This window comes from Zootermopsis nevadensis, unplaced genomic scaffold, assembly GCF_977971745.1.
Source record: "Zootermopsis nevadensis isolate Lab colony 2312 unplaced genomic scaffold, Znev_1.0 Znev_ptg000015l, whole genome shotgun sequence".
Lineage (NCBI taxonomy): Eukaryota > Metazoa > Arthropoda > Insecta > Blattodea > Termopsidae > Zootermopsis > Zootermopsis nevadensis.
The window spans coordinates 8,385,107-8,403,105 of NW_028259147.1; the positions used below are offsets into that span (position 1 = coordinate 8,385,107).

At 38.1% G+C, this 17,999-nt stretch overlaps 2 protein-coding genes across 8 annotated transcripts in view; both read left to right on the forward strand.

Moving 5' to 3' along the window:
* Positions 1 to 770: 770 nt before the first annotated feature.
* Elp5 (Elongator complex protein 5) lies at positions 771 to 6,465 on the forward strand. Of its 3 annotated transcripts, none has more exons than XM_022071215.2 (6): positions 771 to 1,032; positions 1,588 to 1,779; positions 2,227 to 2,421; positions 4,377 to 4,564; positions 5,052 to 5,245; positions 5,930 to 6,465. In XM_022071215.2, exons 1-6 carry the CDS (start codon positions 978 to 980, stop codon positions 6,024 to 6,026), a joined length of 921 nt encoding a protein of 306 aa, XP_021926907.1. In that variant the 5' UTR covers positions 771 to 977; the 3' UTR covers positions 6,027 to 6,465. The 3 variants fall into 3 exon arrangements, with proteins under 3 accessions (XP_021926907.1, XP_021926911.1, XP_021926908.1); XM_022071216.2 differs by having other exon boundaries at positions 773 to 1,019; XM_022071219.2 differs by lacking the exon at positions 2,227 to 2,421.
* Positions 6,466 to 6,611: 146 nt separating this feature from the next.
* The window catches only part of LOC110833293 (uncharacterized), a 77,560-nt gene continuing 66,172 nt past the window's right edge, over positions 6,612 to 17,999 (forward strand). For 2 of the 5 annotated variants that reach the window (XR_015535254.1, XM_022071157.2), the window contains exon 1: positions 7,866 to 8,125. The gene's annotated coding sequence lies outside the window, so the exon portion shown is untranslated. Of the gene's footprint in view, positions 7,516 to 7,865; positions 8,126 to 17,084; positions 17,171 to 17,999 lie in introns of those variants that run through there. The other 3 variants (XM_022071159.2, XM_022071160.2, XM_087349182.1) reach the window with 3 other exon arrangements.

Consider the following 17,999-nt stretch of genomic DNA (forward strand, 5'->3'; position numbering starts at 1 on the left):
TGTTATTCTCTTCAGCTTGTTTTTTTTATTTAATAATGTCAGTAAAAATACATTTTTGTATTACCATTTATAATTTCTGAAATTCAGTGATCAGAATATGAACTGTAAAAATGTAACAATACAAATTATGTATTTCTTGAGTTAATTTATGACAAAACTAGTGTGCTATCTATGCATTTCTGTAAGTTTGTTCTCTATATTAAGTATTATTTTATGAAGTTGAATATTTTTACCCTGAATATGGGTGTACTCCGATTTATCAACTTATTTATAATAAAAGTTATGGAACCTGTATGTCCTAAATAATTTGTCATTCTTCGTTTTCCATAAACCATTACATTCACTAGTAATTTCTGATGCCTTATTCACGAGGATAAAGGTATGTAAATGTCAGGATGGGTATGTCATGTTAGCCTACAGTTCAAGCTTATGATGTCATTGTGCCTGGCTGTATTCCTGTAATAATAAATTCTGAAGAAACTGAAGGTTTTAATAGAACTTTGTATGATGATTCATTGCATAATTAAATTAATGCATGTGATTAATTTGGGTAATTCAAGAAGGTAATGACGAAGTGGACTATTGATTGATACCAAGGTTTCCGACAAACATTACTTCCTTTTGTTTCTCCGAAACGTTTGTACCCACCGCAATCACGTGGCGTCACAACCTGGAAGTGCAACATCCTCATTTTTACAGTCAAATTTCTTAGAAAGAGAATGTTTGTCTGTTTGTTCCAGATAGGGAATTTATACTTCTAGCTATGGTAGCACTGTCATGTTGAACATTGGTAATGAGGTTATGTGCCAGTTATGTAGAAAGTGTGTCCCTATACTTTACGCAAACGATTTGCGAGTGATTTTGTGAAGTGTTTTAAATAGCAATCAGCCTCGTAATGCATGGAAACGATGTAGCATTTACTTCCAGTGACATTAATATATTGCAGTAAATTTCGTAATGTGTTTTTCATATACATAATGTTGTCCAGTATTTTAACAGGAAAGCAAAAGAGCGTTTTGGTGTGTATTCAAGGTATACAATATGGGAAATTTACTGAGGCTTCACTTACTGGTTAATTTTGTTTCCTTGTGTGTTTGTATGTTTCTAGATTATATAGCGTCTAATGTTAGGAGTGATACGATGGTTAATGAAATGGAAAGCATGTGGAAAGAAATGGTAAATTCTTGGTTATAAGGTATTACCCAGGCAATTGCCTAAGGGAGCCTTGGGAGACCACGAAAGTCTGTCATGAAGGTCATTATTCGGGCCGAGGCTGAGAATTGAAGCTGGGACCTTCCAATTACGAGTCAGGAATGCTAAATACTTGCCCGCGACTTTCGGCGTCTTATTCTCTAACATTGCCGGAAATTAAATTGTAAGAATATAATCTGTGCCCGAGTATTGGTGAATATTTCCGTTGATTTTCCAGAGCCTCTGCTTTTAAGGCAATATATTTAACTCAAATATCTAATAGTACATAATCGTTAAGAACTTTTCAAACTGCCCTACCAATTGCAGACAGTCAAGCATTACCCAACTTCAGTTGGTAGTAAGACTTAATTTGTACTACACTTTATTTTATTACAGATTCTCTTGAACAGAGTGGTTTTCCATTGTTGAAAGCATTTGTACAACATGCTGTTGATAGAAAGGAGAACCATGTACACATTATTTGTTATGAGCATCCTACAGGAAAGATGAAAAATGGTTTGAAGAATAGTGGTGAAGATCATGTGCATTTTCATGATTGTTTTACAGACCATCGGGGCTGGATTGAGAGTAAGTATATAATATTTCTCATTCACGTGCTTCTGAAATGCAGTGTCAGATATCTCAAAAGACTTCCTACTTATATGTGACTCCCTTTTCCTAGGTTGAGGCTCTCCTGCCCATCTTATAGTCATAACAACAGACAGTATTCTGTGTGTTTTAGAATTACTTGTCAGGATGAATGATCAGTAGGTGGATAATGGACATTTCTTGTTTTTAACGCTGTGGTAGTGCCAGATCTGACAGTGAAGCTGCACCACATAAATATGTGACTGAAATGGTTGCATTAAATTTAGCTCTGCCCCATACTATGAAAGCTCCATGAAATCTTTATGTTCACACTTTTCCTGCTGTAACACCAGAGAAAGAGCTCCTGGTATCCAATAGACAGGAGGCTTAAGAGAAAGACATACTTATATGTTTGTGTCTAGAAAAAATTTTGTTTTGTTTTTATAGGTCAGAAGAAGGAAAACATTAAATCTGGTGTTAACACAAGAGGCAATAGCCTATTGTCTGTTTTACAAAGTTCACTGGTCACAAGTACAAATGACTGTGTTGTAATTATTGACTCTTTGATGCCTCTCATCTACTATAATGGCTTCACAAAATGCTATCGTGAACTTCATTCTCTGCTTACCAAATCTGTAAATGGTGAGCAAAATATTATGATGGTTTTATTTTTACCGAATTAGATTAACTTAAGTCTTGAAACAAAACTGTAATGGGGCACTTATAAAAACAGTAAAAGTATATAAAGTAAAGGTATCCCACTATATGCCATCTAGGCATTTGGCACTAGATCGGGGTGGGTGGTCAGCATCATGACCTGGCCATGCTTTACCCCAGGGAAAGGACCCAGGTACTCATTGGATAGGAGGCTGGGTTGGCCCCAGAACCAGTATGGATGCAGAGGCTATAGAAAAAATCCTGGAATTGAACCCTGGTCGTCCAGTCCATAGCCAGTCACTACTGACCGAGTTAAGCTGGCTTGGTGTACAGTTAGTGTGTGGAGGATAATTGGGCCCATGATTTTTCTATGAAACAATCTATTCCTGATGTTATGTGCATTTTATGCAAGGTAATGCTACAGCACACACTGTGAACAATTCTGTTGTTGCATTGCGTGAAGTTTCGAGGATTGTGGCCTTTGCGATTAACTGATTTAACACCTTGTGACTTTTATATGTGGGGAATGCTGAAATATAAAGTGTATGTGAACAATCTGCACTCTTCAGAAGAATGCCAAGAAAATATTAGGCATGAAATTTCTGCTATTCCTGTACGGCAACTTCAACGTGTGTCTAGGAACATATTCTCACGATGTGAGACGTGCTTAAAACCAGAGGGTTGTTACTTGGAGACTTATATTAAATAAGATAACTTTAACTTCAATGTTAAAGTGGCTGTGAGTAACTGTCTACCACAGCAGGTCTATGTGAGAAGCTTGCTGTGGCAGTTGACGGATCCAGTCTGATGATTAACGGTGTTTCTAATATTAATCCAACTTGGTTATCAGAAAATACAAATAATGGATAGAAATATGGTGGTGATGAACATTTTAAGTATATCTTATGTGTCAAATCTGGAGGTCAGACTACAGATTTACTTAATAAAATCTATAGTTTTGATGCGTCATGTTTGTGTTTAAAATTCAAATATATATTTATTATTCAAGTCTATACACAAACTTTTAAATTGTTGATGTTAAAATTTAAAATTAATATTAATATTCTGCGCCATTCATCGTTATCTCGATGTTACAATATTGCGCTTTATACTACTACATGTTTCAATGTCATAGCATCATCTTCAGGTTTTTTATCTTTAAAACTACTCTATATTTATTAATGCAAGCTTTTCATTGATTGTAGATTGTAGATTACTGTTGTGGGTGTTCCTTTGATCTTCTTATTATTTTGCATATTATGTTGCATATTATGTTAGTTGTTCATTATTCAAGAGTTTGATGTGCAGTGTGTCCCCGTCTGATCAGGTGAGTCTATGAACTGACATTCACCTGATCAGACGGGGACACACTGCACATCAAACTCTTGAATAATGAACAACTAACATAATATGCAACATAATATGCAAAATAATAAGAAGATCAAAGGAACACTCACAACAGTAATCTACAATCTACAATCAATGAAAAGCTTGCATTAATAAATATAGAGTAGTTTTAAAGATAAAAAACCTGAAGATGATGCTATGACATTGAAACATGTAGTAGTATAAAGCGCAATATTGTAACATCGAGATAACGATGAATGGCGCAGAATATTAATATTAATTTTAAATTTTAACATCAACAATTTAAAAGTTTGTGTATAGACTTGAATAATAAATATATATTTTAATAAAATCTACTTGGGCCAGCATGGTCAAACTCTGCCGATGTTTTGAGGGCTATCTCTGTCCTAATTTTCAAGGTTGGTATTAGTGTTTAAATCTTGGAAGACATGGAGAGACATAGCCCACATTACAATCTTGAGATGGAGCATGGTCTGTGCTGAAAAGGTTATGACTAGATTGTAGGAGCTGTTCTAGAAAGATTCTTATTCTGATTTTTAACTTTCTTGGGAATCTTATGTGTTGTTTTGCAGGATTAGCTGTATCACAGGTTGTATGCCTGGTTCATAAAGATACATTACCTGATGCGCATGCAGCATTGCCACAACTGTGCCATCTTGCAGCTACTATTGTCAGAGTTGGCCCATTCACACAATCTTCAAGAGGAAACCCCATTGCCCATATAATACATAAAAAACAAGGAGGAAAAGTGTTAAAACGGGTCAGTGAAGTTACACTAACATACAGATGTTTTTCTTATATATTTTTATGCAAGAGAAGAATTAATTCAGGAATTATTCACTGCATTTCAGTTTGGAATACTTCCCTCCTCCTATGATGGAAAGATAAAAATACACAAAACAATAATATTATGTGTTGTTTTATGTGAAATTTAAATTTAATATTTACTCCAAGGGAAGAATGTAGTTTGAGAACAAAATCCTAGAATGAACTTCAGAATCAGTGAAGCTTTAAGTTGATTTTGCATATTAACAATTAGGGACATGGTAACATGGGAATCTTTCAAATAACATCTGGAAATAATTTGAATCTGTGTTGCAGGAAATTACAAACTCATATGGGCCACTAAATTGTGTTGTTATTACTGGTAATTTCTAGTTTCTGCTAGTGTTAGCATATATATCATAGTATTTTAAGTAATTCAGGCATTATAAGTTATTTCTAGATCTCCATGTTTGTTTTCATAGGCAGAATATTATTTCATAGATGCAGATAACAGAGTGAAGTCCGAAGACTTGACAGTGGTTGTACCAACCACCACAGGAATGAATAAAGAGATGATTGATGACAGTAACTTGCCACAGAACTTGACAACATTCAAGCTGAGTCTTGGTCAGCAAGAAAAGCAAGCCAGGAGTCAGCTTGTTTTGCCATATCTCAGGTGTGTTGTATCATCTGTACAGATTAAAAGGCGTGACTGTCAAAAAGTAGAACCCAAAGGTGTAACATCTAAGCGTTACCATTGGATGTGATAATAATCTATTTTCATCAACCTCAAATTCTTTCGTCTCTATAAGATCCTTAATGAGTTTCTCCCCTCAGTCTTTCAAGTTTGCACTTTCCAAGAGATTTTATACAAAAATTCTATATTAGGCATTTAATATGGTCCATCACTTTGAGGGAGGAATGTAGTTTGATCATATTGTGTCATTAGAATGATTAGATGAAGAAGGTGTCAGTAAGACATATAGCATACATGGGTGAGATAAGTCAGTAATATTTAAACGTATTTCAGTGAAATAAGGTAGGAAAGTGTGGACTGATCAGCTGGGTCAGGACAGAATCTAGTTGCATGCAGTTATGAACCTTTGTGGGTATTTTCCTTGGCTCTATGGAGTTAATCTTGAAGGGATTTTTTTTAATGATAAGGTTTGGGAACTATCATTGTAATGAAAGATTAGCAAATTGAATTTTTGCCCATAATCTTACTGTAATATTTATGTGTGGTTTCTGTTGTTAATTGCCATAAACACTTCTTTCAGTTCTTGCAAGATTACAGTAAGGTTCTGTATTATATTGTTTGGTATGTTTTTATTTGAATTGTTATTTGTTTCTTTGTGTTTAGAAGGGTAAACAGCGAGAAGGGAGGAGAAGTGTTCTACCAGCCTGATGCTGCAGATGATTGGGATGAAGAGGATCCAGATGATGATTTGGATATATGAGGAAATTGCTGTGTATACTCAATGATTTCAGTGGGTGTCTATAGTGAACAGAAAATTTCAGTCTTTCCAGTTTCTGACAAACTGCATTGTATAGTTGTAGACTGTATTGCTGACATTTTTGAGATCCTTAGTGTATCCATCTTCAAGGTGAAGTGAATACTAATACTTATGGTGATCATTATGATAGAGTAGTAATGTTTATCAGATCATTTATTTTTGTGAGGTTTGTGATTTATGTAATGCAGAGGTGTAAATTTCAGCTGTGGGCAGATGACATTTGTAAGACTTAAAACTTTTACAATATGTGAATGTTATAAAATTTTCTTGGGTGATTAGCCATGTCAGTGTTGAGTCATATGCCAATGTTTCAGAGACTAGCTTTGGCTACATCATCTGATTAAGGAATGACCAAATTTTCTAATATATGTATGTCAATATTTGTGTTGCCTCTTCCTTATTGACACATTATGTGACCAGAGGGTGAAGTTAGGTTGTTTGGTTACACAGTGCCATGTTGCTTAACCTGGAACATGGTCTTCTGTCCCATGTCCTGTATTTAGCTTCCATTAGTGGTAGCCCCCAAGATGGTCAAAAAGTAGTACATAACACTGCTTGTGAGACCAATAAAATAGGAAGAGTATAAAAGAAGTTTTTTGTTATATAGTACAGCAGTGACCTTAGCATTGTGGTGCGATTGTTGGAGAGATGTAATTATATTGCATTTCATGTGACCTGCCTCCTAGACGGATTTGCCACTTGTGAGAACCTCAAATCTCATACAGTTCACATCTGTCGCTTTTGCACAAAAACAAATTGCATTTCTCTGCAATACCAAAGTTTAATCCTCAACCAGTAGTATGATAAAGTAAAGTCTTGAGTAAGAGGTCGTATAGTAATTAAACTTGTTCACGATTGAGCAATCGCTTACGCCGATTACAATTATGCTTACGATTCCTGATTCAGAGATGGCGCCACAGTCGAAATGAAAGACTCCCGTTCCGAAGTGATGGCTATGAGACGCACATTTGTATCAGTAATACATAGGTTAAGGAGGGTCATCAGTACTGATCACGTATGTGGTTAATGGTAGTGGTATTTTTGGAGCAGTACACCACCCTTCCCGTGCTCGATACCTCGTGATTAGTAGCGTCTTTGAATTAGTAACGTACTTTAGCTGTGAATTTTGACCGCGCGTGTTTATAAGCATTATCGTCAATTATTGTGTTTACGTTCTGTGATGAAAGAAATTTTAAAATGTATTTTACGTGAACCAGACAACCAACTTGACACCCGTAATTTAACGTTTAATCATAAGTTTTGAAGTACATAATCCCACCAACTGGACAGCATATTTAAACAACCGATGTCATCAGTCACCGACATCTGTATCTGGGGAAGCACAAATGAAATAAATCGGCAAGTGTTGTGGTAGATGACGTCATGTGGATGCCTGCTAAGAAATCAAAAATATGTAGTTACTCCTTGCAGGGTAAGTGTTTGAACTGTTTTGCTATGTATTCTACATGACGGCCTTGAACAGTTATGACAAATTCATCTCGCAGATCGAACACTCCTTACAGCTTTATGCTTGAACATTTCATCGCTGATTTGTATAATCCCTTATTCTGGCGAAACTCAAATACCATTCTTACCATTTCTTAAATTTTAACACTTTAAATTAACCTCATCGATAATCAGTAGCCGACAATTTTGGTATTAAATTTTCCATGCAGTATTAACACGGAACGCTGTCATTTCAGTACAGTGACACCATTTAGCTAAACTAATTCATAAAATACCGACATCTGGCGATATATTCAGAAAACAATAACAAAAACTGCAGCTATCAGTTGCAGTTGAAGAACGAAATGACATGTGTGAGTAGTTGCAGAGCCCTCCGTCTCTCGCAAGTATAGAATTTACGATATTGCTTCACTAAAAGTATGATGTACATATGTGACATTCGTGTGCAGTAAATTGTGCTAATAAATTGTAACATGGACAATTTTTTGTAAATTGAAGGTTGATAATGATGTGCAATTCGTGAAGATTTGTTTATGCAAGAGGAATGACAAGACCACCCCGCCGCCAAAAGCAACGTAAGTTAAATGGTTCAGTTAGTTGGGAAAGGGAACATGCACACTTTTCAGACATTTTCATTGTTCAGAGTTTCAGTTTTGTTTTAATATTAACTGTTTTGTGTAAAGAGACGATGGAATGGTATTTAAAAAAATTTACAGTGGAACCACGGTTCCGGAGAATCTGACGTAAATACGTACTCCGTACCCAATATATCACATACATTGCACGCGTATCCAAATCTATTTTCATTAAAATGCTTATGAAAATATTCAGTTGCATTGTCATACCTTGGTTGTGCTCGTACTTGCTAATGATGTGGAAGCATTAACTTGCAATAATTGCTTCTTGAGATTTCTATATTCCCTCACACGTTCAGCATTAGTTTTTGGTATTTTGGGGGGAACTTCAGGTTCATTATTTAATACTTATATTTTTTTACGTTTTCTGTATTGTCTCACCGAGTGTAGTAGTAATGAGCTTCATAACAATAAATGAAAAGAAACAATATCTACCAGATTTAATGGTCATACAGTATGACTTTTGTTTGAATTGGGTACCGTCATGACTATGTTCTCTTGAATGGGGCAGCTCGGTTCCTCCGTTCTGTGAACAAGATAAATGAATCTTCAGGTTCCATAAAAGATTGAGAATTCCTTGATTAGGTGATCGAGTATTAGTTTCTCAATAACGACTGCGCTCCGTGGGGTTTTTCTTCCGCTCCAAATATAATGAATATACTGTCATTACATCACTTTGTCATCAGAGCCTCGTTTGTAAAATCGTGGCGTGCTTTGTAGGGTTGGTATGGAGAGAATTTACATTACGTACTGTATCCCTTACTCCATTTTATAATTTTTCGTGTTTTCGAAATGCGTCTTTGAGATTTTGTTTATCTCATTGGTTTAGATGCCCGTGTGCTCAAATTTATAACTTGTGTTGGGCAAGGCCGTGGTCTAAGCATCACGGAGTTTTCCTCCGGGGGCTTCCCCGGTTTCTCCGTGGCATCCCAACAATTACTCCACTCACACACAGAAGAAGGCAATGGCAAACCACTTCTGATCATCTCTGCCAAGAATGTATATATGTATGAGCAGGTCCCTGACAACCTGAAGAGGTTGGAAGGATCCTGTTCATGATATATGGACCTGTCGTCAGACAGAACACTACAAATAAAAATAACGTAGGCAGTAGGCGTAACATCGTTGTTGTTCCGTAACTTATGAGCACTTGTGCCAGTACAGGTTCGTGGTTCGATTCCCGAACGGGCTGAACCTTGAGATGAGGGGTAAACCAAGCTTTGACATATTAATCTGGTTTATATAAACGAGGGAGGTGTGATTAGATGATATTTGGTACTCCTTACTTCATCCAAATTTGATGATTTTATTAATTCTGGCATTGTTGAATGTATTAAATTGGAAGTGGCTTGAACGTCTCTCCTCCCAACATTCCGTCTAGCCGAAACGTGACTTTAACAAAGCTTTCGCACTCGTAAAAGGAAAACTTAAGCCCTACCAGATGTGGAATGACGGTTGCCCTACAACCGTCGCCTCACTGCGACTGGAACCAATGAAATTCGAATGTGGTTTTTCGGCGCGTTTCCGACGACATTGGGGGACGAATCGGATCGCTGTATTAAATTCAAAATTTAAGAACAGTTACGTTACGGGAGTATTTATAGCTCAGAGCACTGACTCAGAGATTTGACTCGAAGTTAGCTGGTGTGGGGGACCCCTTAGGCATATATTTGATCTCGGACTTTGGCCGCTGACAGCTTCGCTGGGACCTAGGACAGCGCCACACAAACAGCCAGTTTGATATTTCCGCTTCACCCACGCAACTCGCACCGCTCGCATTTAATCGCTCACGTAGGACACCGGGTTAGTCGGGCAACTCGGGAGGCACTTGTGCCGAACGAGGGCTGTCAGAGGTCACCCAAGGGCAACCGAGGAGGACTGATGTTCAGCAGGCCAGCCGAGGCTGTCCTCAAAAGACGGCCAAGTCGGCGCAACGAGTGGTCTGACCACTCGGCTACCCTGACTGAGGTTTCCCGTGCTTTTCCTCAGTTGTAAGACGAATGCCAGGGTATAATTCAACAGGGGCAAGGCCCGCCACCCCCGATCACGGAGGCCTTCAGCTGAAGTGATTCCCCCCCCCCCCCCAAGCCGCAGAGGCCTTCAGCCGAAACGGCCCCTCCCTCTCTGGGTTCAAACCTCAGAGAACCAACCAACCAATTTTTTTTGGACAAGTTGCCTGACGGGATAACCTCCCATCAGCAGCAACAGACCCTAGTTTGAATGATCGAGGCTCCCGCCACTACAGAACCCCGTTAGCGTAAGCAAAATTCCCATTACCATTTTAAGGCTCTGTTTACCATTTCCAGCAATGCGTTTCGTACGCAGGATGTCTTGCGCTTGCGCAGGACTCCGCCCTTATTTAGCGTTTTGGTTGGTATTTATAGCGGGATTGCGTTGGTGCGGGCCCTCAAAAGTTTGGTTCTTCAAGTCGAGCAGACAGGTTCTGCTTGTACCTTTAAATTTCAAGTACAAAGACAACGGCCGAATCATCGCGCTGCCTTCCGATCAGAGTAATTGGTTGTACAACAGTGTCTCTCGAGACGCAATAAAGGTGGACATCTCCAAGAGAACTTCGGTGTAGTCTTCAGTTGCTCAACCCCAGAATTTCACTTCCTTCGCGCAAAGGCCGCTCCAACCATCGCAGTCCCCATATATTCCCTGAGATTCGGAGACCCTTGCTCTCCGACAAACCCTGCACCAAATATCCCTTTATATCCTTCCGCATACCCAAATGTGCGGAAAGGCAGTTGCACACTGCCTCAGTAATTAAGAAAATGTACGAGACTTCAGCGTCATTTAATTCAATCATGTATGTGGCGCTTCATTACAGTGTTGTCACACTTCGTTTCCCGAATATAATGGTATTGCATATTCCATATATGGTACCTTTGTTCTACCAATGTTTTTTTGTACGATAAGCTGTTTTAGGAAAGTCGGCAAGGTTCTATTTTTATTTATTGTAAACTATTGGTACGAACTAATATGGTCCACATTTGAACTTATAGTATATCTCTCAACCCCCTCCCACACTAAGTTTCACGGAAGTCCATCATGTAATTTGAGTTTAAATAAGCGGAAGAAAACGAACACTTGCTTCAGTGCATGCATTTTGTATGCGTAGAACGCATGACAGAGTCCACGTGGAATCATTCTACTGTAATTATTTTATTAGTTGAATGTTTACGTAATCCCACACTGCAGTTTGAAGAGTGCCAATTAGGTACTGGTAGTAGACACACAGAACACCTGCATAAACAACTATTGTGTACATTCCCAAACATCCGTGCAGAAGGAGACCTCATTTCATTCCTCAGTGTGAGGTTGGGCGTTTGCTTTATTGGTATATCATTCCTGCATACAGCTGGTGGCTTATCGCATAACTTGCTTAGTTACTCGTATCAAACAAGAATGCACGGAACGTATTACGGACATTCTGCTATAAATTCGGCCCGTGTTCGTTGTAATTACGTTAAGTACACTTATGTAGGGTGAGATTTTGAAGAAACAGGTCTAAATAGTTATTCAGACTATTATAAATCTTGTGCTATTATGGAGCACGAACATATTAAAAAATCCCACTGGACCCTGTTCTGAGGTACTGGATTCGGTCCCCACACACACCTAATTTCTCTAACCCATATTTATATAACACTTAGGTCTCGTGAAGACTTTACCGAATGTCGCAGCCGACTGATTAGTATCGCCAAGGTCTTTGGTTCAGTGCTCGGCCCGAAGACCGGCTATGCTGCTGACTAAGATTTGTCATGGTTTTCCTTAGTTATTTTACGTAAATACAAGGATGGTGTCTCAGATATGACCGCTACAGCTTCCTTACATATCCTTTCAATTCATTATTTATTAATCATCCGACATTATACAACCTGAGTAAATCGCAAATATTATTATTATTACTCTGGCGTTCTCGATTTGTTGGAGACGCATTAAACCGACTGTGAAGTGGACCCCTCTCGCTTTTCTTGTTCCCTTTTATATGTGTGTAAATAAATAAATAAAGGTATTAAATATTTGTACAGGGAACTTGCTTTTCCGTTAAAATCTCGAGTTTGTTTTGTTTATTTTTATGCTGTAACTAAATAAGATGCAGTTAAAAACGCGGCTGTGGATCTGCTGGAAAATATTAACCATCAGTTACCGCGAGGTTTATTTATACTTCACGAAGGAAAAGTGCATTTGCCCTTTCAGCCTTCTGATGTGTCTCTGCCTGTCTTTAAATGAAATTTCGTGCCCAGACCCAATTTGATGGCACCAAAAACGCATTTTGATTGTTACGTAATTTTGACCTGCCACATTTCGTGGTTATTCTTAGAATAAATAGTGCCCAAAGAAAATTCGACCACGACAAGCGAATGTCGTAAGTTACTGTAGATAGAAATAAACGCCTGCAAAAGACGTATGTAATGCACAGCAATACTGTAGTGGCAGAGAAGTTGCCGCCTCTCTAAGGCGCTATCGGCATTTAACAAACGTTGTAATACAGAAGAAGCATGTAACACTAGACAACAAATTTTAATGAGTTGTATATATTGGAAATGAAACAAATCAATTCTTATGTATTTTCGTCCGCTAAATTCGAAAATGACAATAAAAAGCTCAGTTAGTTCGCGTTTTGAAGATATTTTGTACTTTGTAAAATATCACCAATAAATTCGTCCATATGATATGCACATGTTTAAAAATTTTCACCTACCTTATAGACGTTGTCTTTTGGCCTTTCTTCTGTATTTTACCTCAAGGGCATCATTTACCACCGACCAGCAGTCATTGATGCGCTCCATTTCCCCTGATAACGCCTTTCAAGAGTAGAAATATCTTGGTGAAATTGTTCGCCATGTTCATTACTAACCGACCCAAGATTATCAGGGAAAAAGACCAAGTGAGAGTGGAGGAAATGCATTTTAAGAGACATATTGCACCCCATTTTACTGTATGCTTTCAACAACTTGTCTACCAATTCCCTATAGTTTGACGCCCTGTTGTTTCCAAGAAAATTCCTAACAAGTGACTTGAAGGATTCCCATACAATTTTCTCCTCTCCCATCAAAATATCAACAAAATGTTCATCAACAATCAGGTTTCTTATTTGGGGACCTACGAAAACTCCTTCTTTGATTTTAACGTAACTTAGTCGGGGAAATTTGTGAAAGAGGTACCTAAAGGCTTCTCCATTTCGGTCCATTCCTTTTACAAAATTTTTCATTAGACCCAATTTAATGTGCAATGCTGGCAATATATTTTGCTCTGATCTACCAGTGGTTCACGGACAATATTTTTAGTACCTGGTTCCAAGTTCTGTCGAAGGGGCCACTGTTTAGTTTCATAATGTATATTCCTTGCACGACTGTCCCACTCACACAGGAAGCAGCAATATTTTGTGTAACCCATCTGAAGGCCTAGTATGATAGCCACCACTTATATTTGCCATAATTCACCCTGTTAATTAATTGTTTAATGTTATCGTATGTCTCTTTCATATGAACCGCATGAGCTATAGGAATACATACAGAAGTAGCAGTCGTTTACATGGTTATGAGGTTCCCGCCACACCATGGGCACAGCGAAGGGCATAGATTTCATTTTTCCTTTTAGCTACTCACGTAGATTTGTAGAACACTTCAGACAGCAAATATGGGGTGCCCATGCCATGTCCATGTCACCCACTTTGCAACCAAAATAAAGGTGGTACGCTTTCTTAACGATGGGGGTCAAGTTTCGTTTTTGTGATTTAAAAGTCACTTTTCCACAAATATAACAAAAGTTGTTAGGATTATTGACACATCTATGCGACATTTTGTATATTTTAGTGTTAGAAATATCTCATTTAAGTATTCACAATGACGTTTTTGCTGTTTACTGCATAAGTATTCTAAGACGAAGTGAAACACAAAATCCGCACTCCACAAAACACTTGTTTGCCAAACAGAACCTCAAGGACAACTGAACCAATTTATTAAACATTCCTTAGGGATGTTGACTAGACCTGCAGGAAGCAACAAAACCTTCACCACCCTTTTACAGGCTGTTTCTGAAGTAAGTAGTCCATTACAATTCTGAAAATTACGAAAATTGAGCGAAACAGCTTGGTATGAAGAATACCTTCAAAACGCGAACCAATCATGCAAAATGAATGTCATTTTCGTGTTTAGCAGCTCAAAATTAGTATAAATTGGTTGGTTTCATCTCCGATATATTTTGGCTGTTGAAGAGTGATCGGACCATTTCGTCGTTTGAATCACACGTCTTTACTACCAAGTTTATTCAGAGGGTGGATCTTGGGCGGTGAAAAACGTCGTAGTATCATATCTTCTGTTTTTAACTTATAATTTGTATTGAATCCACAAATAGCCTTAATTTTCAAGTATGGCAGGAGAAGCGATTTATACGGTCCAGTGAATAATGATGATGTAATCTTTTTATGGTTGTACTGCTCCTTGGGATACAGTGCTACAGATCCTTGTTTACAGGATTTTATTTCTTTTCTAGTCCACATGCCCTATCATTAATGACAAATATTTCTAAGAATTGGTCATTACAAGAAGAAACATTCTTAGAATTCACCTTAGACACGGGATTATTAGCTTTCTCGTGAACGTGAGATCTGAGAATCATTTATATAACTTGATTCGAGATAGTGGCCTCAGTCATGTGGACAAAACAAATAACTGAAGGCAGTTTTTATCTATTGTACCTGGAATAGAAGCATGGAGATGAATGTATAGGCTACTGTCGCATTATTTAATAAAGCAGCAGTGTTTTATTTGCTTTGGAGGCTTGATCTTTAGTTTTCGCCACAAAATTGCGCGTTTCAGCTTCACAGCATAGCAGAGCCCAGGCGAATAAAGACAGCTCTCAACTTGCAGCGTAGCGAAGTGAGCAACGCTGTACTGTTGCCTTAGATCCGCGTGGTAAGGGGGTTGGGGTTTAAAATTTTCTGTGGCCATGAAGCATGTAATTTAGTGACGGCTGCTGAAGTTGTGTGTGTGTGTGTGCGCGCGCGCGTGAAACGAGTTCAGCGTGGTCTGCACATCAGTACAACGTTTTCGGAACGTCTGAATCGATAGGGTCGTCATTGGTGTTGATTTGTATTGGGATATTTGATATGTTTTGGTAAGGGTTTGGTGAGGTTCGTGGAGTAAGGTTAGAGAAGGGTGAGGTTGGTGTGAGTTCATGCGTCTTTTATACTGAAATAGATATTTTCGTGAGCAACTGTCACTCTCATCTGCCGAAGACGTTGCCATTGTAATTTATTCCATTGCCGCAGCCATATTAGACTCCGGTTTCGGTTTAGAGTATGTCGAGTGACTTTCTTGTTTGTATGCCCGGCTCCGTATCAACTTTGCACCAGTTAAACACGAATACATAGAACAAAGTTTTTCTTGGGAAACTCAGGCAATCAACGAATTCTTCGCCTTTTGTGAAACCCAAATGTTTATTATCCTTTTTTTGAGAGACCGCCACTGGTCCCTGTCCTTACCACACACCGAGTTTCTTTAATATTTGATTTTAATATTATCTGTCTCTTCACTTCAAAATTTCTGCCTGAAAATTTGTTCGCATTTCAAATTTATCAAATTTCTTGTTTACATGGATAAACATTCACTACATTAGTAATTCCAAAGATTACCTGTAACACATACTTTCTCTGTAGTTTTTAGTGTAATCTTATCGGAATAGGTCATTCTACACCAAACTCCATTTCAAATAAGGGCCGCTTGTAAAGTAGGCGACTTTTCCGGGGGCCATCACTTGGGTTGGAAAAATTGTAACCGCCTTCGTTTACCAATTCGAAGCTTAAACTTAGTAGTACACGTTTGTCATACCTCTATTTTCACACAAGCAGACACAGATGCAAATTGATTGAAACACATTTTGACTTTACTTAATTGAAGTAAAAACAGCTGTAAAGAAGCTGCTATTTGACGTGCATTTAAAAACAAAATTGTATTGAAAACTGGGCTTCATTTTGGGCCGCACGTCGTGTGTAATTCGAGAAGTGTGTCGGGCCTCTCGTTTGACGTACCTGTTCTGCACGAGCCCAAACGTGTTAATTCTTACAGCAAGCAATCACAGTTAAGAAAAAAACTGAAGAAAACATCGATAGAGTTTAGACTATGTTGACGTAAGATTTCTGTTAATCAGTATTATACTACAATGCGACTTTGAAGCGTATGTTTGTTAATATAAATGCAGTTTTCCTTTAGTGTGTATAATAACAGGGAACACTGAAATCTTAAAATCGTGATTCAGTATACAACTCCCGGCATTTCGCCATTTTGAGGCAGCATTAACTAAAAGTGGACATGGTGGTGTTGTTGATCTGGGTTGTTACGCCACACGGCGTCACAATAACGTCATCATTACCGCCTGAGAATATTACATCTCGCGTAACAGTGAATTTGTTCCTTTATTTTATTGCTAATCGCAATCATAATTATTCAATGTAGTGAAAAACTTTATTTCAGGATCATCTCAAAGTGAAAAGACTTTATATAGGTTTAGGTTCGTTTGTGCATTTGTAATATAACAAAACGCAATGTGAAGCACATGGATGTTAGCATGTCATTTATATAATTCCTTCTGCCAAACGAGAATGTTAAGTGTACAATGTATATTTTTAGACTTATGCTTAAAGTACATTCAGTGTCGAAACAGTTAAACAGTTTTGTACTAATTGAAACAACGCAACGGTGGCACCGCGAACAACTTTTAAAGTGTTCAGTGAAGTAACTGTACAAACACCCAGTTAAGTTCACCAAGTTTCACACACACACACAAGTGCTGATAAAACGGTATCATTTACCAGCTAAAGGATAAGATAAACGCTTCGTATATATGCTCTGTAGATAGGCGATGTCAGTTTCTTTACTCTAGTGATCCCGACCTGAATAAACGCTGTTGGGAAGTCAGTGGTATTTAGCTTGCACTACCGTATTTCGTGAATAGTGGAAGTTTTTAATTTGCCGAAAAGTAAGTAGCCTATATTGTACGTTTCGAAATCCATTTTTATTGTCTCAGTATTGCTGCTTTAAGAGAAGTTGGACAACCAAGTGAAAGGAATTACAATTTGCATGAATTTTCAAGATAAACTTAAATTTGCTTGTTTGTCTAAGCTCCACAGCGCAGCGACATACAGAATATTAGAAATTAGAATTTGACGCTTGGTTAATCTTTGTATCACACCTAAATAAACAGCTTAATGACGCTGTTATTCCGACTTCCGGAAAGAGCTTCAGACGCCCGCAATGTATGTGAGATTTAAGGTTCTGATGCCGACGACGTGCTGCTGGGTTTTAAGTGTGTTTCTCCAAAACATTGGTGTCAGAACCCAGAAAAACATTATCGTCATCCTTTGAGTAGGTGGCTACACGATAGTTTGTACAAAATCAAGTCATTAAAATTTGCCATTATTGTAGCCACTTGGAGGAGCATATCTTTGTAACAGAAAGACCCAAAATGTTCATAACGGAACAGAATATTGGCACATAATGAGCTCGGTAGCGCGGTCTCGTGTCGTTTATACAGTAGAATCCTGTGCTTCAGTCCCGTTCGCGTTGTGGAAATTTGCCCCGTTTTACTTTGTTGTTCTTCAAAAGTTACAATTCTTGTGATGGTCTTATCTCCCGTCCAAGGCGTCTCGCTGCTTAGGGGTTTAGATAATTGTTAAGATGGCGTGAGTTACGGTCAGAATCGAGCTGCAGTGTTGAGAACGAAGAGATTAAATAGAGGAGACTAAAGATTAATGAACGAAAGGAGACAGAAGGAGAATAAGAAGATAGATATGCGAATTTGAAAGAGA

What these genes read in the sequence shown, in the direction of transcription:
- Elp5 (XM_022071215.2), top strand. Translation starts at nt 978, where the DNA reads ATGTTGTCCAGTATTTTAACAGGAAAGCAAAAGAGCGTTTTGGTGTGT. An exon ending in CGTTTTGGTGTGTATTCAAG is followed by an intron (nt 1,033 to 1,587) that starts GTATACAATATG and finishes ATTTTATTACAG; the next exon opens with ATTCTCTTGAACAGAGTGGT. An exon ending in CCATCGGGGCTGGATTGAGA is followed by an intron (nt 1,780 to 2,226) that starts GTAAGTATATAA and finishes TTGTTTTTATAG; the next exon opens with GTCAGAAGAAGGAAAACATT.